Source organism: Rhinoderma darwinii, chromosome 3 (genome assembly GCF_050947455.1).
Source record: "Rhinoderma darwinii isolate aRhiDar2 chromosome 3, aRhiDar2.hap1, whole genome shotgun sequence".
In the NCBI taxonomy this organism is placed as follows: Eukaryota; Metazoa; Chordata; class Amphibia; order Anura; family Rhinodermatidae; genus Rhinoderma; species Rhinoderma darwinii.
This window is the reverse complement of record NC_134689.1, coordinates 341927079-341954077: the sequence shown is the minus strand read 5'-3', so window position 1 is coordinate 341954077 and position 26999 is coordinate 341927079. Positions and strand designations below refer to the sequence as shown.

The 26999-nt window shown below is 44.2% G+C and overlaps 1 protein-coding gene across 3 annotated transcripts in view; it reads left to right on the top strand.

The window, feature by feature from the left end:
- Positions 1-26999, top strand: part of ADGRA2 (adhesion G protein-coupled receptor A2) — a 167292-nt gene that overhangs the window by 96118 nt on the left and 44175 nt on the right. For all 3 annotated transcript variants that reach the window (XM_075858450.1, XM_075858449.1, XM_075858451.1), the window contains exon 3: positions 10844-10915. In XM_075858450.1, coding sequence (XP_075714565.1) covers positions 10844-10915 — 72 coding nt within the window. The remainder of the gene's footprint in view (positions 1-10843; positions 10916-26999) is intronic.

Below are 26999 nucleotides of genomic sequence, written 5' to 3'. Positions count from 1 at the left end.
CCAGGAAATACTCATAATATCTCAAACGTAAAGTTTGCATCTTGCCAATATCTATGCAGTACATAAAGAGTTAAAAAGTTTGGTCTTTGTGGGATTGATACAGATGAGACCTTTCACACCAGACTTTGGAAATGTCTGGGCCTATTTTGTTTGGACGACTTTCGGTACAATCCAATCTATGAGGTCAGAGTGACATAAAGACCCGAACATTTTCCTATGATGAATCTCTGTCTCCCGCGTTGAGCTGTCCCACCCAGTAAGTGCAAAGCCTGCTTTTGGCTCCATGGAATAACCCAGTACGAGCCGGGAGGTGATATCCTGTGTGTGTTGGATGATTTGCTGATTTTTTAAGAGGTGAAGAACAACTCCACTGATGGCCAAAAGAGGCCTATGGGTAGGGAAGTCCCCTAGAAACGCATTCCATTTCTTATGGAATTGGCCCTGTAATTTGTGCGTGACCGAATACCTAAGGAAATTAGTTTGTGAGTCCCTGTACAGGAACAGATGCGATCTCTGCAGAATATGCTGACGCTATCTTAACAGGTTATGTACTTGTTTTGTAACCTCTATATCATTGTATACATTTATATACATTATCAGTAGCATGGTCCACATATGAATGAAGTCTCTATCATAATGCATTATAATGTACAGAGGTGTAACTTGAAGCTCCAGGGCCCCAATGCAAAATCTGTAACTGTCACCCCCATCTACAATGTGTCATTTGTAATACTGGGATCTTTTGTGAACGAGGGGCATTTGGTTCCCGTAAGAAACCAGGGCCTGGTAGAGACTTCTATCTCTGCCCCCCTTATAGCTACACCTCTCATAATATATGTTATATGCAGTTTGTGGGGATCAGCAGAATACGTGTAAAACATAATGTGCTGCAATGTACTACTGTAGTATTCTCTGAAGAGTCTTAGATATAGTGTAATCCTTACAATGCTGTCAATTACAGTGTGTTTAAAGATGTATTTCCATCTTTTAGTGTTACAGGGTATTGTTAGAATATATACGATAGCATTCAGATCTGTGGGGTTCCAACCTCTAGGACCCACACCGATCCTTTGAAATAACAGGAGAATTTATCAAACCATAAACGTAAGTTTTCTGTTGTAGAAAAGTAGAAAAATAGTAAAACTTGTTTACGCCACTTTAAAAAAGTGGGTGGGGCTTCGCCGGGGAGAGGCGGTGCTACCCATGGCTTGCCAAATATACAATAATTCCAACAGACACAATATTATATATACTGGGTGCAGTAACAATAGAGAAATGTGTCCAACTTTCAGAAAGGTTCCAAATATTTTGCTCGACCAGTATCCAGGATACAATATCAGTGAAGCAGTATAACTCTCCTTGACCACTCAGGAATAGATGTCGATCAACACTGCTGTATTCCCTTACCAACACAGCGCTTTGTTTCCAGGTTCGTAACGGGGTATTCATGATGGGTTCTTGGCATGGTCAATATCTGTACAGAATGTTGCCTAGCAGCCTAGGCAGCCCTGGACCTGGCGGGGTCCCACCTAACTCTAACAGCAGAGCCATAATCCATGGTGTCCCAGGCCAGCTATCCTGTCTGGGATTACCCTGCAATAAAACTCTCTACACCTAAGGGTGTCATCGCTACCTAAAAATAGAAAACACACTCAACTAAAGGTACACAAATGAACCCTTGTGCTTACCCCCCTACGGGTATTTCTGTTATTGTCTCAGCTGTTTGAATGAGAGGATATATCCAACATAGTGCAATAAAGTTTACAACAGCCAGGGACTTTTTAAGGGGTTTTAATTTATATTCACAAATGAGCAGTTTAAAATCGCATTTAACAAAGATAAAATCCACGTGGCATCAACCTTTAAATTTCCCAACTCGAGTTTTGCCTTGGACCTGCTTCTTCCGGTTTGAAAGAGAATACAGCGGCGTGGATTGACATCTATTTATGGGAGGTCGTAGAGCGTTATACTGCCACACCTATATTGTATCCTGGATACTGGTCAAGTGCAACAATTACTATCATTCATACCAGAAATTAAACTATAGTGCAAATCTATGCCAGCTCCTAACTGGTGTAGATTTGAATTTATGTCGCACGGATGGCCAGAGATGCACCAAACTTATTAAGAGGCGTGCGCCTCTTAATAATTTAGACGCATCTTACTCCAGTGTACTTTAGAATAAGGCTGGCGTATAAAACACCACTCTTAATAAATTCCCCCATAAGTGACCAAAGGTGGACAGGAGCTCCATTCAAACGAAGGGCTACCTGTCGTGCAGGGAAAACTGTAAAGGTGCTGCAGTTCTTAACTAGCGTGTTGAGCCCTTTATTCTGAGGATCAGGAAATTCTAGCCATCACTTCCATCACTTATTGTGGTAAAGAATCCTTTAACTGTATTGAATAGTATTAATAGTTAAGATAATTGAATGAGTACTTGTACATAAAAACAACGCGTTTCGAAGCCGAACTGGCCTCTTCCTCATGTAAAGTGCAACCTTGGTTGCAACCAGGGCGGTCATCTGGATTTTCTGCCTCTCTCTTCTCCACACTTTTATAGGAATGGTATATACTGTATACATTAGGTGCTGAGCTGCCATGAGCTAACCTAACCAGTGGTTTCTGGCTTCTGCAGAGCTGTATGAAACTGTATACTGTACTTTTTTTTGGTGGAGCATTTAGATAAGAGGAAGGAGCTCCATATATTAATCATCACGTTGCATATCATACCTAGTTACCTTCAGAAATGAGGTGGCTTGCGTCAATGATACTTAGTATACTATGGCATCGCATCAAAGACATAAGATTAGCCTGACAAACCTCTTTGGTATTTATGGAAGAAACCGTCCATGTATTTCCACCAGATTGTATTATTGGCCTGAAATGTGTGATTATTGATGGACGTTCCTGTCTTTCCCACTGCCCTTTCTTTCTATACTATGTTTCTTCTCTACCAATGACAATATACAATATAGTGACTGTTGTGCTGGAAGTTGGTGAACAAATTAGTACAATGAAGCCCTGTTTTTGCTGACACGGAGGGCATCTTTTGCTTTGATTTTTGGCAATGCTTTGTCTTCTTGGGTGTCATTTGTAGCCTTATGAGACTTTCTTGTGCCTGAGAATTCTGAATTCTTCTGACCCAAGCTTGTCTACGTCTGGAAGATTAATGCTTTCTGCAGCACAATCCCATGCTGTTTATATTCTGTCTAGTTCCTACTTGTTGAGATGACACTATTTCTATATTGTGTGTGGTAGATATTTTACATGTTAATTCACTTCTGAAAGACTCATTGGTTATTTACATATAAATTACTATTTAACTCTTTGGAGCTGCATCTTTTATGCAGTGACTTATCATAGACATTGGTGGCATATTGTTAGGATATGCCCCAAATATCCAATTGGTGGGGGTCTAACTGCTGTGACTCCCACCAATTATAGTCAATCCATGCAGCCAAATGGAGCCAACTGGAACAAAAGCTTTCCTAACGTTGCACCCACTCTATTCTAGGGTCAGCAGGGGTTACAGCGGTTGGAAACCTGCCATTCAAACCTTGGTGACATGGGATAGGGATTTGCCACCAGTGTTTATTATAAGACAAACCTTTTAAGACCATGTAGGAGGTTTACCTGCTGTCTTATGTAAAGCCACACAATAAGATACAACAATAAATTGTCTCTGTGTTCTGTATTATACTGCCAATATGTGGTGATGAATTCACAACCTATAATATATGTACTTGATACTTTTAAAACATTTCCAGGTTTTATTATTCATCCTCTAGTACTATAAAAAAAAATCATTTATTGTTTTTAAAGGCTATGTACACCTTTGAAAACGTGTTCAGTGAAACTTTGTAATTACATTTTATAAAACAATATTTTTCTTTTTGAGATACAGCTGTTTTGTATCCTGTATACAGAGCAGCTGTATCAAGCGCTGAAACCTGTACCTGTTAGGCCAGCGGCACTGACGGGTTCAGTGACAGCGCGTCCTGGGTGTTTCTGACACACATGATCGAGCTGTTATCCATCACATCTCAGTTTATAACTTGGATGTGATCGATAACACGTGGATCGACCCACTTTCACCGAACCCGTCAGTGCGCTGACCTGAAGGATTCAGGTCTCAATGGAAGATACAGCTGCTCTGTATACAGGATCCAAAGTAGCTGTATCTCAAAATTTAAAAATAATAATAAATACAGACATACACATTTTTATATAAAAAAAAAAACAAAAAACAACGTTTTCAAAGGTGTACATAGCCTTTAACCCGTTAGTGACCGCCAATACGCCTTTTCATGGCGTCCACTAATGTTATTTATTCTGATGCATAAGCCTTTTTACGGCGCTGCATCAGAATAAATAAACAGCCGTTAAATCTCCCTGCTCAGCTACCAGATGTAGCTGAGGGCATCCCTGGTCGAACAGGTGAGATCGATATAAGTATCGATCTCACCCGTTTAACCCCTCAGATGCGGTGCTCAATAGCGAGCGCCGCATCTGAGTGGTTTTGGAAAGAGGGAGGGAGCTCCCTCTCATCCCACTGACACCCGGCGATAAGATCGCCGAGTGTCTGTTTCTCCGATGGCAGCCGGGGGCCTAATAAAGGGCTCCAGGTCTGCCTGTAGTGAATGCCTTCTAGGCTATGCCAGAGGCATGGCCTAGCAGATGCCTGTCCATTTTAAATGGACAGGCAGTAATACACTGCAATACAAAAGTATTGCAGTGTATTATAATAGCGATCGGAGGATCACATATTAAAGTTCCCTAGTGGGACTAGTAAAAAAGTAAAAAAAAAGTTTCATAATTGTAATTTTAAAAAAATGTGAAGAAAAAAAAAGAAAAAGCCACTTTTTTCCCTTACAAACTGCTTTACTAGTAACGACCTCGACTATAAAGCTATTACATTATTTAACCCACACGCTGAACGCCATAAAAAACAATGGAAAAATTGCTGTTTTCTATGAACCCTGACTTAAAAAAAATGTGATAAAAAGTGATCAAAAAGTCGCATCTACTCCAAAATGGTACCAATAAAAACTACAAGTCGTCCCGCAAAAAAAAGCCCTCATACAACTGCATAGGCGGAACAATGAAAACTTTATGGCTCTTCAAATATGGAGACACAAAAACAAAATTTTTTTTTAAAAAAGCGTTTTTACTGTGTAAAAGTGGTAAAACATACAAAATCTAAACTAATTTGGTATCGTTGCAATCGTATCAACCCACTGAATAAAGTTATTGTGTTATTTATACTGAACGGTAAACGGCGTAGATTTAGGACGCAAAAAAGAGTGGCGAAATGTCAGTTTTTTTCTCTTCCCCCCCTAAAAAAGGTAATAAAAGTTAATCAATAAATAATATGTACCCCAACATGGTGCTATTAAAAAATACAACTTGTCCCGCAAAAAACAAGATCTTATACAGCTATGTCGACGCAAAAATAAAAAAGTAATAGCTCTTGGAATGCGACGCTGGAAAAACTTACCTTGGTCATTAAGGTTTAAAACAGGCTGGTCATTAAGTGGTTCAAATTTATTTACGGTATTTATTCTAAATGCCATTAATTCCAGGGCATTGTACGTATGAAAAAGGCTTTAAGTGCATAACATGAGACAATAAAAATAAGAAGTACTACTGTATAAATATGTTCTTAATGATTGACAAACTGGTATACAAGTAGAGAGGATCCTGTCCGCAAGGGCTTATAAGCTACATCCATAAAATATCAATACATGCTCAATAATATACATATGAAAAATTGGTGTGTTAATATGCTGCTATTGAGTCAAAAGTGATGGAAAGCTAACTATTGACTGAAAATTGACCATGGTTTTACATATAGCTTGACATATATAGTTGGATAATAACTTTCTCTTATGCCAGACTTTCCACTCACTATAGTGGTCAACTGACTGGATAAATGTCCTGATATGGTCACAGTCAAAGTGTCTGAAAATTGTCCAGGCTCTGCTCTGTCATGTATCTAGTGACATAAGATAATCACTTCCATGGCCCCAGAGGGATAATTATAAGAATTCTACACTTACAAAGGGATTCTAACATAATAACCCTAATTCTGACCATATAATCCCAACTGTAAAGTCAAGTCCAGGGATGAGAATATGATTATGGGGAGAGAGGAGATACCAATCAATTCTGATGGTTGGAAACTCCGGTTATCATATGCCTGGGTACTGGGAAACCTCTAAAATTAACAAGATCATTTTCTTGTCTCTAAGCGGGGGTGTAGCTTGGGGGGCGGCTGATGTACATGTGCCCCAGGTGCTGAGTGCCAGGGAAAACCCTAACAATCCATTCTGCCATGGCCATTTTATTTAGATACCAGGCAGCAAACAGAATTTTTGCCCTGAGTTAAAGAAGGCGTAGCTATGTCTCCAAGCATTAGAATGAGATACCAAGAACCTACACTTGGAAGTACGAAGAAACTTTTTAAAGGGAATGTCTTGAAATATTAGCACAATACATAATTGTTGTATACACGTTTGAAAGCATCGTCCCGGTTGCTGCTTCTTATGTTCTTTTTGTGGGGGGGATTTTTCTTTGTGACTAGTTCAAAATGGAACATTTGACATGATGCTGCTTTCATTTTCCATTTTTCTTCTTTCCAAAGAGAAAGATGGTATTCCCTACTGATCTGTTGATCCACAGTTCAGGGGAAAGGTAAATCTCTCTTCAAGTGTTGGTTTTAGGCCCCATGCACACGACCGTGCCCGCAATCACGGCCCGCGATTGCGGGCACGGCCGGCCGCTGACTGACAGCCGCATTTTCGGCCCGTGCTCCCATACAAAGTATGGGAGCACGGCCCGCAAAATGCGAAAGAACGGACATGTTCCATAATTCCCGGAACATTTCCACGGCACTGACACCCTTCCGTAGTGCTACGGAAAGGTGTCAGTGTTCAATGAAAGTGAATGGCTCCGTTTTTGCTGTCGTGTGCATGGGGCCTTAGAGAGATATATAGGTAGTAATGCCCATGAGATAACTGTTGCTAAACATTTGTTTTGCTGGCAGCTGTTTTTTTCCCTGACTCCATTTAAAACATGCACGCTCAGTCGAAACATGCATGTTTATCTCAATGGGGAGAGAGGCGAATAAGCCAAATAGGCTTGTCTCCCTCGGTAACAAAGGAATGTTCATGTTGAAATCCATCTCTCGTCAGAGGAAAATCAGGTGGTCCCCATACACATTAGATTGTAGGCCTAAACCGTTGGGTAAAAGATTTGTCTGATGTGTATGGGCACCTTAATGCCATCTTCTGTCCTACCTCTTATCATATGAAAGGGTCAGGGATGTCATTAGCATCTTGACCTTACTCCAAGGGAAGAGGCAGCCTGGACTAAAGGCCCTTTTACACTGGCCAATTATCTGACAAACGAGAGTTGAAAGAAGGCTCGTTCCCGATAATTCTCCTGTGTAAACAGGGCAGCGATCAGTAGATGAACGAGCAAACGCTCGTTCATCAGCTAATTGTATCGTTTTAAATGTGTGAAATATTATCATTGTCGGTAGCACATCTCCCTGCCGACATGATACAAATGTATGGGGACAATCGCTCGGACTAACGATCGCTCGTCCCCATACTAGCTCCTTGTGAAAGGAGCAAATGAGCGCTGATCAGTGATCTGTCTGGTTGATCGGTTGATCTGCCAAACTTGGCCGGTGTAAAAGTACCTTAAGAATGACTAGTCCTGTGCCTAGTTATAAACATATGACTATCCAAATAACCAAATAATGGTGACTATGGCATAGATTGGTATTTTTTTCGTTTGAGACAGATAACGCTAAACAGGTGTTTGCTTTGGGATCTATTATACAATACTACATCTCCCGTATGAAAGAAGAAAGTCAGTGCTGACGTATGCTCTCCTGTGCCATGATCATGATTAATTCCCTCTGTTTATTGGATCTCTGAATGTATCTGCCTTTTAAGTGTAGCCAGAAATAAAGGAACATCTTTTTTTATTAAATGCAGAATAATGGGCTCAGCTTTTTTGGCAGGATCGGTAAAAGGGGTCATCATTTATATTGCTACAGAGAGCAGGACATGCCCGTTCAATTTTTATTGCATTCAGCGAGTAAGATTATCTTAAGCCTCTTCATATTTCTTTCTTGGTGATAGGAGCCAAAAGTATAAAGCTGGGCAGCAAAACCGAGATATTTCTGAGACTCAAAGAAGCTTATCAGAACTAGATCACTGGCTGAAGGGCAAGGAATACGATGACGAAAAATCAGATATCTCAACATTGTAATAACATGCAGAGTTATATAATAACCTAGATAATAACACGCAATGTGATTTAATAACACACAAAAAGGCATTCCATAGTGATCATACACCATGTGTTCCTCTTATGAACCCATCTCCTCTTGGTTCTCTTTCTTGCCTTCTTAGTCATATTGATTTATAGACATAAAACCAGTTTTCTATAAATTAGTATATTTTGAATCGTTAAACGGGTTATCTGCTTTGGACAAAGTTTTTTTTGTTAGAATTATCCCCCAGAAATTATCTTTAATCTGTAGGGGCAACTGGCAAGTGTTCAATTTCCCTGCAGCGCTACTACAGGGGGAATTAAGCATTACACAGTTAGTTCCTATTGAAATGTGCTGTGTAACACATCGACATGCTAGGTTCTTCAGAACAAGGGACACTCTATGTAGCCGCTCTCCGCTCCAATTAAAAGATAAAGGTCCTGAATGGTGAACCCCCTCTATCAAATCAGAATTTCTTAACGGATTATTTTAAAATGATTTTATACATCAGACAATACCTTTAACTGCACTTATGGAAGCCTTTTACTAAGTTATTTTACAGATCGAGCTTAAAGGCTACGTAAACTTTTGGAGTTAATTTTTTAAAAATGAATTAATATTTTAACTGATTTTAAATAACTTTTAAATACATTTTTAATAGATTGTTTTTAAATTTTTAAGATTCACCTTAAAGGATATGTACAGGGATTTTTTTTTTAAAATAAATCAATGTTTTATCTGATTTTAAACAACTTTTAAATGTATTTTCTTTTTAAGGTGGAGCTTCTTTGTATCCTGTATACATAGAAGCTGTATCCTGCCAAGAAAGCCGATTTCGTCAGGTGAACTGCACTGACGGCTTCGGTGAAAGCTGGTCCTGCGTGATTCAGCTAATACCAACCACATCAAGTTAATTGTCAACTAAGCCATCAGTGCAGCTGACCTGATGGAATTGGCTTTGACGGCAGGATACAGCTTCTATGTATACAGGATACATAGAAGCTGAATCTTAAAAAATAAATAAATGTAAAAGTTATTTAAAATCAGCTAAAATATTTATTTATTCAAAAAAACATTTTTTTTCCCCTTCAAAGGTGTACATATCCTTTAAGGTGAAGCTCCAAGTATGATTGACAATGGCTATATTGTAAAGTAATCGAGAATCTTTGTAATGTATCTTCATTACCTGTTTTGCAGTTTCCACTTTGTCTTTATCAGTTTTTTTTTGTTTTTGTTTTATTGTGTACCATGTAGAAAATCGTCTGTTGCTACCTGGAAACAAGCTGCTGTTAACAAACTTGTCATCTTAAAGATCCTTCTACACCAGTCCATTTTGGCCGTAACAACGAGCGCCGGTCAACGAGACAGCTTGTTGATCGGCACTCATTTGCTTCTTTTACAAGGAGCTATTATTAGTAATGTATGGGGACGAGCGCTCGTTCCTCCGATCGCTCGTCTCCATACATTTCTGTTATGTTGGCAGCACATCCCCCTGTTTACACAGAGAGATGTGCAGTCAACAGCGATAATATTTAATGCTGCATAAACGATACGATCAGCCGATGAATAAGCGTTTGCTCGTTGATCTGCTGATCGTTGCCCTGTTAACACAGGGCACTAATCGGGAACGATCATTCTGTGAATGCTCATTTGCCCGATAATTGGCCCGTGTAAAAGTGCCCTTATTATGTGTCTCTGTTTCAAATTTTGAGTATATAATGGTGTCCTGCTGTGAATAAGCTGTAGGTGTGGTTACCTCAGTCCTAACATCATAATTCCCCCAGCAACTCATTACCACAAGAATGCCCAATGCCCAACTCAGTATTTATGTTTTAATTAGACTCAGAGAACTTTATAACTTCTATATTGAAAGGGCACTGACTGGACTGTGCATGAACATCCACCTTTGCACAGAGTAGTGGAAGTCTCTTGTTCTCAAGATCAATGGGGTTCCAGCACCCAGACCCACACAGATTACACTTTTATGACCTGTTTAATTGACATGAAACTAAATTGCTCGAAACCCCTGATAATGAGTTGAGATGCAGAGTGTGTACAAATACACGCACACCAAGGAAGCAAGTATAACTATAGCAGGTGCCGAGGTTGTGGTTGAACCCTCTACCCCATATGAGGAGACCAGTACTATAAATTACATGATAGATGGGGGGGGGTTCCAGTATAGATTTTGCATTGGGGCGCAAGAGCTTCTAGTTATGCCTTTGAAACACATCACAGATAGAATACAACTAAAGATATATTAAGATCTGTCCTGTGCATACAGATACCTAACAGGCTGAAAAACTAAGGAAAATGGCACATTTTAATCATGGTTGATGACAAATTTTATCTGGACAAATGAAGCAGCAACAATCTATGCACAAATGAAAGCTCCACATTTGATTAACATTGGCTATGTAGTCAGCATGAACATCTAGATAAAGTCATATAAAATCTTAATACTTGCATTGGTTATTGGTGTATTATGAGCAGGGCCCCGAATTGGGAATTACCAACAAAAATACTCATTGATCTCTTTCTTTTTGTGTTCGCTAGAGATTTGAAGAACAACTTGATCAGCAAAATGGAACCTGGAACTTTCTTGGGACTGCCTGAGTTAAAACGTCTGTAAGTATGTAGAAAATGTGAGAGGAACCCTGAGCTGGCAAACACAATTTATTAGCAAATTGCTTCAATTAAAATTCCTTAATAATGTTGTTATCATAATCTCCCTGTTTAGCCACAGGAACATTCCAATATTACATCCAAGGCTTTGGGATATTCAGATTCCCTTGCTTGCGGAATATAATGGGTCAAGAATAGTTAGCAGAGAGCTAGCGGATCACCAAGTGTCTTAGAAGTTTAGAGATGAAGGGCACATTAGTTTAGCTCGATAGTTAGCAGCACAGGATGGGTTAAGAGATGTTTTTTCAGTAATGGGGTTATAATGGCATGTTTAAATGAGGAAGGAAAAATTCCAGAAGAAAGGGAGAGGTTAAATATTTTAGTCAGATGACTAGTGACAGCCCGGGAGAGAGACTGGACAAGTTGTCAAGGAATAGCATCACTAGGACAAGTAGTAGGACGAGAAGAAGAGAGGAGCCTAGAGACTTCTTCTTGTGGGAGGGAAGGGGATCGATGCTACTAGGGGACTGGGAGATAACATCATGCCGGATGTTGTCAATTTTAACTTTAAAATAAGTGGCCAGGTCTTCAGTACTGTGATCGGTGTCTGCATTTTAGGACTAAGGATGGAAAACAACCTATTTTCTTCCATGGGAGTGTGTTATGGGCATGCTCTGTATCATATACATAGATCATTGTGCAGGGAGGGGGAGGAGGGAGGAGAAGCTCACCTGTGTCCATCACCAATTGTCAATGGCGCAGTTCTGTTTTATAATAGAGGTGTTACCCTTCATTGCATTTTTGCATGTGATAATAATGAGATTACTGCTTAAAATTATTTTTCTTTTTAATATAGAGACATGGTAAATAAAAATAAAAAAGTATAATTTTTATAATGTATGTTAAACGTTAAAACTTGATTTAAACAAAAAGTCATTTTCTGTTGATCGATTTCTTTCTATAACGAGCAAATCCAAAAAATTTAATTTTGTTTACATTTTGCATTTTTTTTCTTGCACAAAACTCGATAACAACCACAAGAACAGGAAAAAAAGCATGTTAAGTACATACAATTTTTCTGCAATTAAAACACCACAAGGCGTGATGGATAGGGCAAGCAGGCAATGAAGTCATGAATTTTCCAAAATCCGAAAAGTGAATATGATATTTACATATTTCATTTATGTAACATCTGGTCATGCAGTGAAGAGAGTAACCAGATGATGTATACACTTTTTCTAATATGACATATTGACCTTAAGGCCCCATGCACACGACTGTAAAAATTGTCCGTAATTGTGGACCATAATAGGTCCGCAATTACGGACCCATTCAGTTCTATTGGCCGTGGACAACTTTCTTCTTTTTTTTGGGAAATCTCTTTTTTATTTTTGGATATAACAAAATACAGAGACATATGAAAGATATAGGAACAAATTACAAAACTTCGCCATTCTGCGACCGTACATGCCATAACACATTAGCACCTGAAAAAGAAATTACATTTCTCATAATTTTAATATGTTAATATTCACAATAGAATGGTGCAAAATTTTTGAAGATTTCTGTCTCTGATAACCTGTAAGAATGAACTAGGAAACTATATACATGAGTCCCCTTCAGTGTAAAGCTTACTTAACCCCTTAATGACCGCTGATAAGCCTTTTCATAGAGGTCATTAGTGGGCTTTATTCTGATGCAATAGACTTTTCACGGCGCTGCATCAGAATAAAGTAAACAGAGCAGGGAGCTGATAAATCTCCCTGCTCTCAGCTGCCAGATCTAGCTGAGAGCTGGCGGCGTCCCTGCTGGAACGTGTGAGATCGATATTAGTATCGATCTCACCCGTTTAACCCATCAGATGCGGCGCACAATAGCGGGCGTTGCATCTGAGTTGTTTTGGAGAGAAGGAGAGAGCTCCCTCTCATCCCACCGGCACCCGGCGATAAGATCACCGAGTGTCTGTGTCTCCGATGGCATTGTATTACAAAAGCGATCGGATGATCGCATAGTGAAGTCCCCTAGTGGGACTAGTAAAAAAGTTTAAAAAAAAGTTGAATAAAGTTAATTAAAAAAAAGTTAAAAAAAAAAGTTAAAAAAAAAAAAATTCAAAACACACTTTTTCCCCTTACAAAATGCTTTACTATTAAAAAAAACAAATAAAGCAAAAAAGTTACACATATTTGACATCGCCGCGTCCGTGACGACCCTGACTATAAAGCTGTTACATTATTTAACCCGCATGGTGAACGCCGTAAAAAATAAAATAAAAAACAATGGAAAAATTGCTGTTTTCTGTTAATCCTGATATCTACTCCAAAATGGTACCAATAAAAACTACAAGTCTTCCCGCAAAAAAAAGCCCTCATACAACTGCATCGACGGTACAATAAATAAGTTATGGCCTTTCAAATATGGAGACACAAAAACAAATAATTTTGAAAAAAAAGTGTTTTTTACTGTGTAAGTAGTAAAACATACAAAATCTATACAAATTTGGTATCGTTGCAATCGTAACAACCCACTGAATAAAGTTATTGTGTTATTTATACCACACAGTAAACGTCGTAGATTTAGGACGCAAAAAGAGAGTGGCGAAATTTGAGGTTTTCTTCTATCCCCGACAAAAAAAAGTTAATAAAAGTTAATTAATAAATTATATGTACCCCAAAATGGTGCTATTAAAAAGTACAACTTGTCCCGCAAAAAACAAGACCTTATACAGCTATGTCGACGCAAAAATAAAAAAGTTATAGCTCTTCGAATGTTATGATGGAAAAGCTTAAAAAATGGCTTGGTTATTAGGGCCCAGAATGCAAGCAGGGGGAAGGGGTTAAAGATCTGAGTAAATGAAATATGTCTACACAGTAGTTGCATAACAAAAAGAAAATAGAATTGACATTAAGCTTAATCAGGTGGTGAAAATCCTATATAAAGGGTTATGTAAACGAATAGAAGCATTAAGTTGATGTCTATAACAATAATAGAAGGGTTAACCGCCTGTTTAGGTGTGGTTTTGTTCAGATAGCACCAGTATCTTCGGGTGCTTGAAATAGGGTCCCAACCCAGTTATAGATCAGAAGAATTGTACTCGGCACACCTTAGTAGTATTCAACATAGATTTTTATTCCTTTAGATATATGCCAGTGGCTATACGTGCAACGTTAACGTTTCCGTCGTGAGACCTTCGTCGGGCACTGAGGAAACATACATAATGTAATTATAGCATATAATACGGGTACGAAATAGTACAGGAATATAGTGTTACACAGGGGCGGACATACCGCATGTGCAGCCGGTGCAGCTGCACAAGGGCCCCGCGTGGGAAGGGGGCCCGTTCAGTGGCGTAACTACCACAGTAGCAGCCGTAGCAGCTGCTACGGGGCCCGCGGCATGGGGGGGCCCGTGTCGCCCTGACAGGCACATTACATTTTATGTACCAGGCCTGGCGGCACGGGCCCCCTCATGCCTAGTAGCATCACAACACTAGGCATGAGGAGAGGGAGGGGGCGGGGGCCCGGTGATAGCCGCCACACTGCACTACCAATCGGGAGGGAGGGGGCGGGTGCCCGGGCCCGGTGATAGCCGCTACACTGCACTGCCAATCTGGCACAGATGAATAGGACAGGACGGCGATGCTGGTGGTAGGAGGAGCGCTCAGGCAGGGGAGAGGACAGGGGGCGGTGCGACGTAAGACTTCGGGCGGCTGGACAGTACAGTCAGGACTGCCGGAGAACTCATAGGATGAGCGGAGGACAGACACAGGACGAGTGGAGGACGTGCAGACTGCAGAGGACAGGTAGATGAAGTTAAAAAGTTCATGTCAGAAGGGAGAAGTTTTTATGTAGAAAAATCTGCCTCATAATTCCTTCCGGAATTTTGAGGCATATTTTGACCTGCCGGTAGAACACTTCCCGCGTTTTTCATTGCGTTTTTTTGTGGCGTTTTTCGGCCATCGGGCCGTGGGCAGGGAAACGCAGCAAAAAACGCATTTTCTGCCTGCCATTGTTGTCAATGGGAAGTCAGAGACAGAAACGCCCGAAGAAAGGGCATTGCGCTTCTTTTTCCCGCATGCGGTTTTTACTGCTCGCAGGAAAAATTTCATGGATTTCAATGGGAGGCACTTTCTGACGTTTTTCGCGAAAAAAACCTCAGTGTGAACTCCCCCTAACACAGGGGCGTAACTACTGCTATAGCAGCCGTAGCGGCTGCTACGGGGCCGCGGCATGAGGGGGCCCGCGTCACCTGCCGGCACGGGCCCCCACCTTGGCCGGAATCTCCGCTAGCTGCCGCTATGGCTGCTACAGCGCGATGCCACGGAACACTACGGCAGAGCAGGGAGTATCTCCCCGCTCTGCCATTAAACATAAGACATGTATCCCCTATCCACAGGATAGGGGATACGTGTGTGATCGCTGGCATTGATAGGGAGAACGGGGGACCGAAAGTCCCCTGAAGTTCTCCATCACAAACCTCGGACTTCCGGGGTCTGTGTCGGCAGCTCCGTAGAAATGAATGGAGCGCCGGTCACACTTGAGCTGCGCAGACACCGGAAGTCAGAGGTGAGTGATGGAGAACTTCGGGGGACTTTCGGTCCCCCGCTCTCCCTATCAATGCCAGCGATCACACATGTATCCCCTATCCTGTGGATAGGGGATACATGTCTTTTGTCTTTTCACACTGTAGGTCGCATTTTTTTGAGTGATTGGGGGTGTATGGCGTTCCCTACAGGGGGGGGGCTGTATAGCGTTCCCTACAGGGGGGGGCTGTAAGGCGTTCCCTACAGGGGGGGCTGTATAGCGTTCCCTACAGGGGGGGCTGTATAGCGTTCCCTACAGGGGGGTCTGTATGGCGTTCCCTAAAGGGGGGTCTGTATGGCGTTCCCTACAGGGGGGGGCTGTAAGACCCCCCCTGTAGGGAACGCCATACAGAACCCCTGTAGATAACGCCATACAGACCCCACTGTAGATAACGCCATAAAGTCCCCCCTGTAGATAACACCATACAGCCCCCTGTAGATAACGCCATACAGCCCCCCTGTAGATAACGCCATACAGCCCCCTCTGTAGATAGCGCCATACAGTCCCCCCTGTAGATAGCGCCATACAGTCCCCCCTGTAGATAGCGCCATACAGTCCCCCCTGTAGATAGCGCCATACAGTCCCCCCTGTAGATAGCGCCATACAGTCCCCCCTGTAGATAGCGCCATACAGACCCCCCTGTAGATAGCGCCATACAGACCCCTCTGTAGATAGCGCCATACAGTCCCCCCTGTAGATAACGCCATACAGCCCCCTCTGTAGATATCTTGAGATTCAGTCCTGCTTGATAGGTAACAGTGCAGTAAGCTAAGCATGATAAGATCATCTAAATTATTGCATCTCAGTTGCATGAGTGCTTTGTGTTATATTCAATGATTCAATTTAACCTAAGTCTCTAAATGTGGGCAAAGAAAATAAAAAAACTATACTCACCTCCTCCCTCGCCTCCGTTCACCCGCCGCAGCCCCCATCCTCCTGTCTCAGTCTGTGTTACAAGTGTACAAGGCTGCACTGGTGACGCGCTGCCGATGGCACGTGACCGCTGCTGCCAATAACTCCTCATTGGTGTGCTGCTGAGGACAGTAGTTCCACAGCAAATCGCTGTTGAGGGCATTGATTGGCTGCAGCGGTCATGTGCCATCGACCGCGCGTCACCACAGCAGCTTTGTAAACACAGAAAGGGATAGGGGCTGCGGAGGGGGAACGGAGGCGCCGGAGGAGGTGAGTATAGGTTTTTCATTTTCTTTGCCCACATTTAGGGACTTAGTTTAGATAAGAATTTAACCCGGAAAAAAATGTGTTACTTGTGTTCTAAACTGGTAATAAAATGTACAATATAAATCTTCCTTCATAATTTTTATTAGTAAGGTTTATTTTTATATGCATATATATGTTTAGGTAACTTTGTCGGTATTGGGGGGGGGGGGCGGGGGGGCCCTGGCACATTATCTGCACAGGGGCCTTTTGCAGTCTGTGTCCGCCACTGGTGTTACAGGACATGTCATACATAGACTAGAAAGTTGTATTCAAAAGACAGATCCTATATTTGGATGTTAAAAAAGGAGATACAGTTTCAATCATCTTGGTACAGTATACGCACAACAAGAAATAGTAATGATATTATGTGCACACATCAGGGGTTGTGTACGTACAGAAGCCACTAGACGTTGTTATATAAGATGTACAGTGTGTTGATATTTGTGTCCGGAGGTCATCTTATACGGTCACAAGGCAGGTTGGGGTTGCAATGGTCCAACTTGTGTATATTCCATGGGGGTGGATATGGGTGTCCCTGGTATGCCGTGGTCTATGAAGCAGTTAAGGAATAATCATAATGTCTATAATGGACTGAAAATGCAAGAATAAGAGTTCATAGTGGGCAAAATGGGACTAAGTTGTGGCTCTGAGATAGGACATTCATAAAATCAACGGTTGTGTCAATAAATACATCAAGAGGGTTAACAGGCAAATGGAGCAGATAGTAGAGAAGCAATGAACATAGGATGCATCAAGAGATAAAGTCAATGGTATAAGGTGCTGGTCAAACATACCAACCCCTGATGTGTGCACATAATATGATTACTATTTCTTGTTGTGCGTATAATGTACCAAGATGATTGAAACTGTATCTCCTTTTTTAACATCCAAATATAGGATCTGTCTCTTGTATACAACTTACTAGTCTATGTATGACATGTCCTGTAACACTATATTCCTGTACTATTTCGTACCCGTATTATATGCTATAATTACATGACTCAAATAAGTCGAGTCGCTACTCCCCTTATGTAAATCTACCCTCCCAAAGCAGACACTGAAACAGAGTTGGATTTTAATGGCCACAGCAGCCGTTTATTATTTAAATAACAATAACTTTAAATACCATAATTTTTGAATCCCCAAAAAAGGGGATACATCATAACAACAAATAACCCACTGCGACCCTATCAGGGTCATAACATTATAAACCAACCAGAATGACAGGGGCAAGTCCTTGAAGCCACCGATACTTAATTTTGGCCATCTGCCCACAAATACCTTACCCCCAGCCGTAACCCGGCCCAGGAGCACCAAATTACCTTTTTGAAGATGACCACCATATATATATAAATATATATAACCCAGCTTTCAAAAGGGGTAACACCCTAAGAAGCCGACAAATTGGGGGTGCATCCCGTGATGCATTCCCCCCCACCACTTTTTACGACCTACTTCAAGGACTCCCCCCCGCAGCTGCAATGACAAAATTTAACCTCCCCCAAAGACAAATGTCAATAAGCAAATAAACTTTGACGAGAAGAACCACCATCCGCAGCAACCTTTTGCCGCGGTCAACCGATCCACATCAGGGCGGGCGGGCGGGAACATGTTCCTGCTTCTGTGTCCTGGCGAAGAGAGGGAGAGCACAAACAGGAAACAGGTACATCCCCTTCAATCCCCACCCCTTCTCGCTCAAGCCCTCCTGCTGTCCCCCCCCTTTCCTCTCATAGGCCAGCCAACTCTGTGTCCCTCCCATCTATTTTAGTCATGGAGGCCTTCCCTTATTCCTTTTTTCTTCTTTCAGTACGGCCTCTTCTTGACTCAAATAAGTCGAGTCGCTACTCCCCTTATGTAAATCTACCCTCCCAAAGCAGACACTGAAACAGAGTTGGATTTTAATGGCCACAGCAGCCGTTTATTATTTAAATAACAATAACTTTAAATACCATAATTTTTGAATCCCCAAAAAAGGGGATACATCATAACAACAAATAACCCACTGCGACCCTATCAGGGTCATAACATTATAAACCAACCAGAATGACAGGGGCAAGTCCTTGAAGCCACCGATACTTAATTTTGGCCATCTGCCCACAAATACCTTACCCCCAGCCGTAACCCGGCCCAGGAGCACCAAATTACCTTTTTGCAGATGACCACCATATATATATAAATATATATAACCCAGCTTTCAAAAGGGGTAACACCCTAAGAAGCCGACAAATTGGGGGTGCATCCCGTGATGCATTCCCCCCCACCACTTTTTACGACCTACTTCAAGGACTCCCCCCCGCCAAAGCGAAACAGGCCTTGACCACCTCACGCCTGCAAGCTCCTCCACACTCCCACCGCTCGCTCAATTCCATCGGTCAAAGCCAGACTCCACATATCCATCCCCACCTCATTGAGGTGCACACCGTCCTCTCTCCAGTAGCTGCCTGTCCCAGCCTCCAGATCCCAGTGGCGCACCGCAACCCCACCATTACGCGTCACGAAGCTCGATATGGCCCTATTAGCCTTAATGCGAGCCTTGTTAATTTTTCCCACAGAACGGGCCATCCGCCAGTTCTTCCTAGGGACCATCTCAGACCACACCGTCACCAATTTAGGATAAGTTGCCCATAAGCAGAGCAAATCATGCTTGACGTCCCGTACCAACTCCCGGAAAGGGCGTATACCCAAATCGTTGCCTCCCACATGCAACACCAGTACCTCCGGCGCCCTGTCAAGCAGTACAAAATTGTGAAACTCGGGCAATACCCTGTTCCATGTCATTCCCCGTATACCCATCCACCTCACAACCGCCGCGTCCCGCGGAATCCTGAGCTGTCGACCGTCCGGCCGTACATCCGCGCGAAGGGCACCCCAGTACACAAAAGAATGTCCCATAATCCACACCATGCATGAGTCACGGCCTGCAAAACAAATGAAGAACATACACGCACCACCTCTTGCTGCCGCGTACCATTAATACTCAGGCGGAAACGCACGCACCCGGAACATGCTATACATCAATATATCACAACATGTTCCTGCTTCTGTGTCCTGGCGAAGAGAGGGAGAGCACAAACAGGAAACAGGTACATCCCCTTCAATCCCCACCCCTTCTCGCTCAAGCCCTCCTGCTGTCCCCCCCCCCTTTCCTCTCATAGGCCAGCCAACTCTGTGTCCCTCCCATCTATTTTAGTCATGGAGGCCTTCCCTTATTCCTTTTTTCTTCTTTCAGTACGGCCTCTTCTTTATGTATGTTTCCTCAGTGCCCGACGAAGGTCTCACGACCGAAACGTTAACGTTGCACGTATAGCCACTGGCATATATCTAAAGGAATAAAAATCTATGTTGAATACTACTAAGGTGTGCCGAGTACAATTCTTCTCGCCTGCTTAGGTGTGTTAGGTTCCAAGACTCCCAGAATCTGAAGAAACTAGCGCTGGTCGAGCCAGTTTCCAAGGGCTCCATTCCACTAGAAATTTTTCATGTGTACCCAAATCCCAACTCAATAGTTCCTCCATTCTGCACACCATGTCAATCCATTCAGTAATGGAAGGGGGTCGTGGACACCTTTCTGTATCACTACGGATGGGTGTCCGTGCCGTAGAACTGTGCCGGGAATTATGGAACATGTCAGTTTTTTCGTGTTTTACGGGCCGTGCTCCCATACTTTGTATGGGAGCACGGCCCGAAAATGCGGGTGGCCATCAGCGGCTGTACGTGCCCACAATTGCGGGCCGTGGTTACGGGCACGGCCGTGTGCATGGGGCCTAACAGTATACAACTTTATTAGGGAACATGTAAAGTCACGATACTTAAAATAAATATATGAATTTGGGAGCATCCAACTTATTTATAAATCACTACATCCAAAATGAAAAGTTTTAATTAAACATATCCTACGTTTTTATTCTACAACTCCTATGTAGACCTATGGTAACAGATTATAAACAGACCCTGTCTAATCTGATCCTGCAGTCATACTCTCCTCCATCTGTCCTTTACTTCTTATTAATCTACCAAATATATGTTAGAAGAAGTAGGGAACGGATGGAAGGCAATTTGACTGCAGAATCAGGCTGCAATGGGTTTGTTTGTAGTCTGTTACCATGGAGAGACATAGGTCTTCCTTTCTAGTTGGAGAAATAAAAAAGTAAGATATTTTTAATGAAGAACATTTGCAAAGTTGCTTCATTTTTCATTTTAGATACTTGGAGAAATAGGAAAAAATCTTAATGAAGATGTACCTAGTCCTACATTTTCATATAGGGTTGGATTATGGCCTAAATCAAAACCACGATTAATTGAACATGTAACCTCGATTATGATTAATAAACAATGCTACGTCATTGACTTAATATAGATCCTCTAAGCCTGCTGTATACTACTGTATATAATATACCCCCAGACACTGCCCCCCACCCACAGTATAATGCCTCCATAGCTGCCCCCACGCAGTATAATACTCCTACACAGCCTGTTAGGGATCTGCCAGGTACTACGTCTAGGTATACTCCTGGGAGTAATCAATCCACACCTGAGGCCAGACCTGTTAGACTGACACCGTCTCCCACCAACCAGGGTGGCAGGCTCAGGAGTGGGAGAGCCTATCGCGGCCTGGTCAGTCGGAGTTAGCTCCGCCCCCTGTCCTTTATTACCTGCCGTGTTCTCTTCCTCAGTGCTTGTAATTCTTCTGGATTCCTGGCCCCACTGCTGCTTGCTCCAGCCTGCTTCTGCCGTGCTTCTGCCTTGCTGCAGTTCCGCTTAACCTGCTTCGCTTTGCCCCTGGCTTGCTTCCTTCTCCGTGCTCACGTTGGTATACTCCACTTCATCCTGGTCCTGACTATTCATTCACCGCTCCGTTTCCTCGCGGCGTTCCGTGGGCTACTGCCCCTTCCCTTGCGTGTTCCCTGTTTGTTCTCCCGTGCACTTAGACAGCGTAGGGACCGCCGCCCAGTTGTACCCCGTCGCCTAGGGCGGGTCGTTGCAAGTACGCAGGGACAGGGCGGTGGGTAGATTAGGGCTCACTTTCCCTTCACCTCCTTCCTGCCATTACATAATTACAAGCCCATACCTAGTCTACCATTCTCCTACGCTGACGCTATCATGGACCCCCTTGAGACCCTGACCCAGCAGATGCAGGGCCTCTCCCTACAGGTCCAGGCCCTGGCCCAGAGGGTCAACCAGGGTGACGCTGCCTTAGTAGTACCCCTCACCTCACCTCTAGAACCCTACCTCAAGTTACCTGACCGGTTCTCAGGGGACCGTAAGACGTTTCTCTCCTTCCGGGAGAGTTGCAGACTGTATTTCCGCCTAAAACCCCACTCCTCAGGTTCCGAGAACCAGCGGGTGGGTATCATCATATCCCGACTCCAGGAAGGGCCCCAAGAGTGGGCCTTCTCCTTGGCTCCTGACGCCCCTGAACTTTCCTCTGTTGATCGTTTTTTCTCTGCCCTCGGACTCATTTACGACGAGACTGACAGGACTGCTTTAGCCGAGAGTCAGCTGGTGACCTTACGTCAGGGTAGGAGACAGGTTGAGGAATACTGTTCTGATTTTAGAAAGTGGTGCGTAGCTTCTCGGTGGAACGATCCGGCCCTAAGGTGCCAGTTTAGGTTAGGATTATCTGACGCCCTGAAGGATCTGCTGGTTAGCTACCCCTCTTCTGACTCCCGTGACCAGGTTATGGCCCTAGCAGTACGACTTGACCGACGTCTCAGGGAATGTCAGCTTGAACGTTTCAATGTGCTCCCCTCTGACTTTTCTGCGATCCCCCCCGAGGTCCCGTCCCCTCGCCCTTCCACGGAGGACTCGGAGGTACCTATGCAACTCGGGGCCTCCATGTCCCCTCGACAACGTAGGGAGTTTCGCAGAATGAATGGTCTCTGCTTCTACTGTGGGGACGACAAGCATCTACTGAACACCTGTCCCAGGCGCAAGAATAAAAAGCCGGAAAACTTCCGCGCCTAAGTGATCATCGGGGAGGTCACTTGGGCGCACAGGTATTTCCCGTTAATGTGAAACGCAATAAAATTTTGCTTCCCTTTCAGATCTCGTTTGCTGGCCGGTCTGCCACGGGCAGTGCTTTCGTGGATTCTGGCTCATCTGCTAATATCATGTCTGTGGAATTTGCTATGTCTCTAAAGATGCCTTTTATTGATTTACCTTATCCTATCCCTGTAGTAGGTATCGACTCAACCCCCCTTGTTAATGGTTATTTTACTCAGCATACTCCTGTTTTTGAACTCCTGGTTGGCTCCATGCATTTGGAGCAGTGCTCTGTACTGGTGATGCAGGGATTATCGTCTGATCTGGTATTAGGTCTTCCCTGGTTGCAGTTGCATAATCCCACGTTTGATTGGAATACTGGGGAGCTTACCAAATGGGGTAATGAATGTCTTATGTCATGTCTTTCTGTTAACTCTATTTCTCCCCGGGAGGAGGTAAACACGCTTCCTGAGTTTGTTCAGGACTTCGCCGATGTGTTTTCTAAGGAGGCCTCCGAGGTGTTGCCCCCCCCATAGAGATTACGATTGCGCCATCGATTTGGTGCCTGGTGCCAAGCTTCCTAAGGGTAGGATATTTAATCTTTCATGTCCTGAACGTGAAGCTATGAGGGTGTATATTCAAGAATGCCTGGCCAAGGGTTTCATTCGCCCCTCGACTTCTCCTGTAGGTGCTGGCTTCTTCTTCGTGGGGAAGAAGGATGGTGGTCTTAGGCCGTGCATTGATTATCGTAACCTGAATAAGGTCACCGTAAGGAACCAGTACCCACTTCCTTTGATTCTGGATCTTTTTAATCAGGTTCAGGGAGCCCAATGGTTTTCTAAGTTCGATCTACAAGGGGGCATATAACCTTATCCGCATCAAAGAGGGGGATGATTGGAAAACTGCGTTCAACACACCCGAGGGTCATTTCGAATACCTGGTCATGCCCTTTGGGTTGTGTAATGCCCCTGCTGTCTTCCAGAATTTTATTAATGAAATCCTGAGAGATTACCTGGGTAATTATCTTGTTGTGTACCTTGATGACATACTGGTGTTTTCCAAGGACTGGTCCTCCCATGTGGAGCATGTCAGGAAGGTGCTCCAGGTCCTTCGGGAGAATAATCTGTTTGCTAAGACTGAAAAATGTGTCTTTGGGGTACAGGAGATACCATTTTTAGGGCAAATCCTCACTCCTCATGAATTCCGCATGGACCCTGCCAAGGTTCAGGCTGTGGCGGAATGGGTCCAACCTGCCTCCCTTAAGGCGTTACAGTGTTTTTTAGGGTTCGCCAACTATTACAGGAGATTTATTGCCAACTTCTCGGTCGTCACTAAGCCTCTTACGGACCTTACTCGCAAGGGTGCTGATGTCCTCCATTGGCCCCCTGAGGCCGTCCAGGCCTTTGAGACCCTCAAGAAGTGCTTTATCTCGGCCCCCGTGCTGATTCAGCCCAACCAAGAGGAGCCATTTATTGTGGAGGTTGACGCATCCGAGGTGGGAGTGGGGGCCGTCTTGTCCCAGGGTACCAGCTCCCTCACCCATCTCCGCCCCTGTGCTTACTTCTCTAGGAAGTTTTCGACCACGGAGAGTAACTATGATATTGGCAACCGCGAACTTCTAGCCATTAAATGGGCTTTTGAAGAGTGGCGGCACTTCCTGGAGGGGGCCAGACACCAGGTAACGGTCCTTACGGATCACATGAATCTGGTTTTCCTAGAATCGGCCCGGAGGCTTAATTCTAGACAAGCTCGGTGGGCACTATTCTTTACCAGATTTAATTTCTTGGTTACCTATAGGGCTGGGTCCAAGAATATTAAGGCTGATGCTCTGTCACGTAGTTTCATGGCCAATCCTCCTTCCGAGAAGGATCCTGCTTGTATTTTACCCCCTGGTATAATCGTTTCTGCCACGGATTCTGATTTAGCTTCTGATATTGCGGCTGATCAGGGTTCAGCTCCCGGGAACCTCCCTGGGGACAAACTGTTTGTTCCCCTGCAATACCGGCTAAGGGTACTCAGGGAAAACCATGACTCCGCTCTATCTGGTCATCCTGGCATCTTGGGCACCAAACACCTCATTACCAGAAACTATTGGTGGCCTGGGTTGCCTAAAGACGTTAGGGCTTACGTCGCCGCTTGTGAGGTTTGCGCTAGGTCCAAAACCCCTAGGTCCCGACCTGCGGGCCTACTACGTTCCTTGCCCATTCCCCAGAGACCTTGGACCCATATCTCCATGGATTTTATCACCGATTTGCCCCCATCTCATGGCAAGTCGGTGGTGTGGGTGGTAGTAGACCGCTTCAGCAAGATGTGCCACTTTGTGCCCCTTAAGAAGCTACCTAACGCCAAGACGTTAGCTTCTTTGTTTGTGAAACACATCCTGCGTCTCCATGGGGCCCCAGTCAATATCGTTTCTGACAGAGGGGTACAATTTGTTTCCTTATTTTGGAGAGCTTTTTGTAAAAAGTTGGAGATTGATCTGTCCTTCTCCTCCGCCTTCCATCCCGAAACTAATGGCCAAACGGAAAGGACTAACCAATCCCTGGAACAATATTTAAGGTGTTTTATCTCTGACTGTCAATTCGATTGGGTCTCATTCCTTCCCCTTGCTGAATTTTCCCTGAATAACCGGGTCAGTAACTCGTCAGGGGTCTCCCCGTTTTTCTGTAATTTCGGGTTTAACCCAAGGTTCTCCTCCGTTTCCCCTGGTTGTTCCAATAATCCTGAGGTAGAGAATGTTCATCGGGAACTGTGCACAGTCTGGGCCCAGGTTCAGAAGAACCTAGAGGCGTCCCAGAGCGCACAAAAGATTCAGGCTGATAGTAGACGTTCTGCTAACCCCCGGTTTGTCGTCGGGGATTTGGTCTGGTTGTCGTCCAGGAACTTGCGCCTTAAGGTCCAGTCCAGGAAGTTTGCTCCCCGATTTATTGGACCTTATAAGATCATTGAAGTCCTCAACCCTGTATCCTTCCGTCTGGAGCTGCCCCCATCCTTTCGCATACATGACGTCTTCCATGCCTCCCTCCTCAAACGCTGCTCCCCGTCCTGGTCCCCCTCGAGGAAACCTCCTGTTCCCGTTCTCACCCCTGAGGGGGTGGAATTCGAGGTGGCCAAGATTATGGACAGTAGGATGGTCCAGGGCTCCCTCCAGTACCTGGTCCATTGGAGAGGATACAGGCTGGAGGAGAGGACTTGGGTACCTGCCCGTGATGTTCACACTGGGGTATTGATCAAGAGGTTCCACCTTCTCTTCCCTACTAAACCGGGTCCTCTTAGTAAGGGTCCGGTGGCCCCTCATAAAAGGGGGAGTACTGTTAGGGATCTGCCAGGTACTACGTCTAGGTATACTCCTGGGAGTAATCAATCCACACCTGAGGCCAGACCTCTTAGACTGACACCGTCTCCCACCAACCAGGGTGGCAGGCTCAGGAGTGGGAGAGCCTATCGCGGCCTGGTCAGTCGGAGTTAGCTCCGCCCCCTGTCCTTTATTACCTGCCGTGTTCTCTTCCTCAGTGCTTGTAATTCTTCTGGATTCCTGGCCCCACTGCTGCTTGCTCCAGCCTGCTTCTGCCGTGCTTCTGCCTTGCTGCAGTTCCGCTTAACCTGCTTCGCTTTGCCCCTGGCTTGCTTCCTTCTCCGTGCTCACGTTGGTATACTCAACTTCATCCTGGTCCTGACTATTCATTCACCGCTCCGTTTCCTCGCGGCGTTCCGTGGGCTACTGCCCCTTCCCTTGCGTGTTCCCTGTTTGTTCTCCCGTGCACTTAGACAGCGTAGGGACCGCCACCCAGTTGTACCCCGTCGCCTAGGGCGGGTCGTTGCAAGTAGGCAGGGACAGGGCGGTGGGTAGATTAGGGCTCACTTTCCCTTCACCTCCTTCCTGCCATTACACAGCCCCAATAGTGCCTAACTAAAAAAATAAAATACATACTCACCTAAACTCATTCCAACGACAAGTGGATGAGATCCCTCTGCTCCTTTGGTCTTTGTGGCTAGGTGCTTATTTTCAGATTCCGCTGGACGTCTGCTATATACTGGCATTTCAGGCATCCTACTGGTCCACAGTGTTCTCAATCCCCACCCCATTTACTTCTTGTTTAGCCTCAATGCCCGCGCATCACGGCGAGTGGACAGTGCCCATCCCAATGGTATATACACGGATGATAGGGTTATATATGCAGGGTTAATGGGGGTTTTGTACAGGGATGATGGCGGGCTGGTATATACAGGGATGATGGGAGCCCCTGTATATTACCCCCATCATCCCTGCATATTACCCCATCCCTGTATATAACCCCCATCATCCC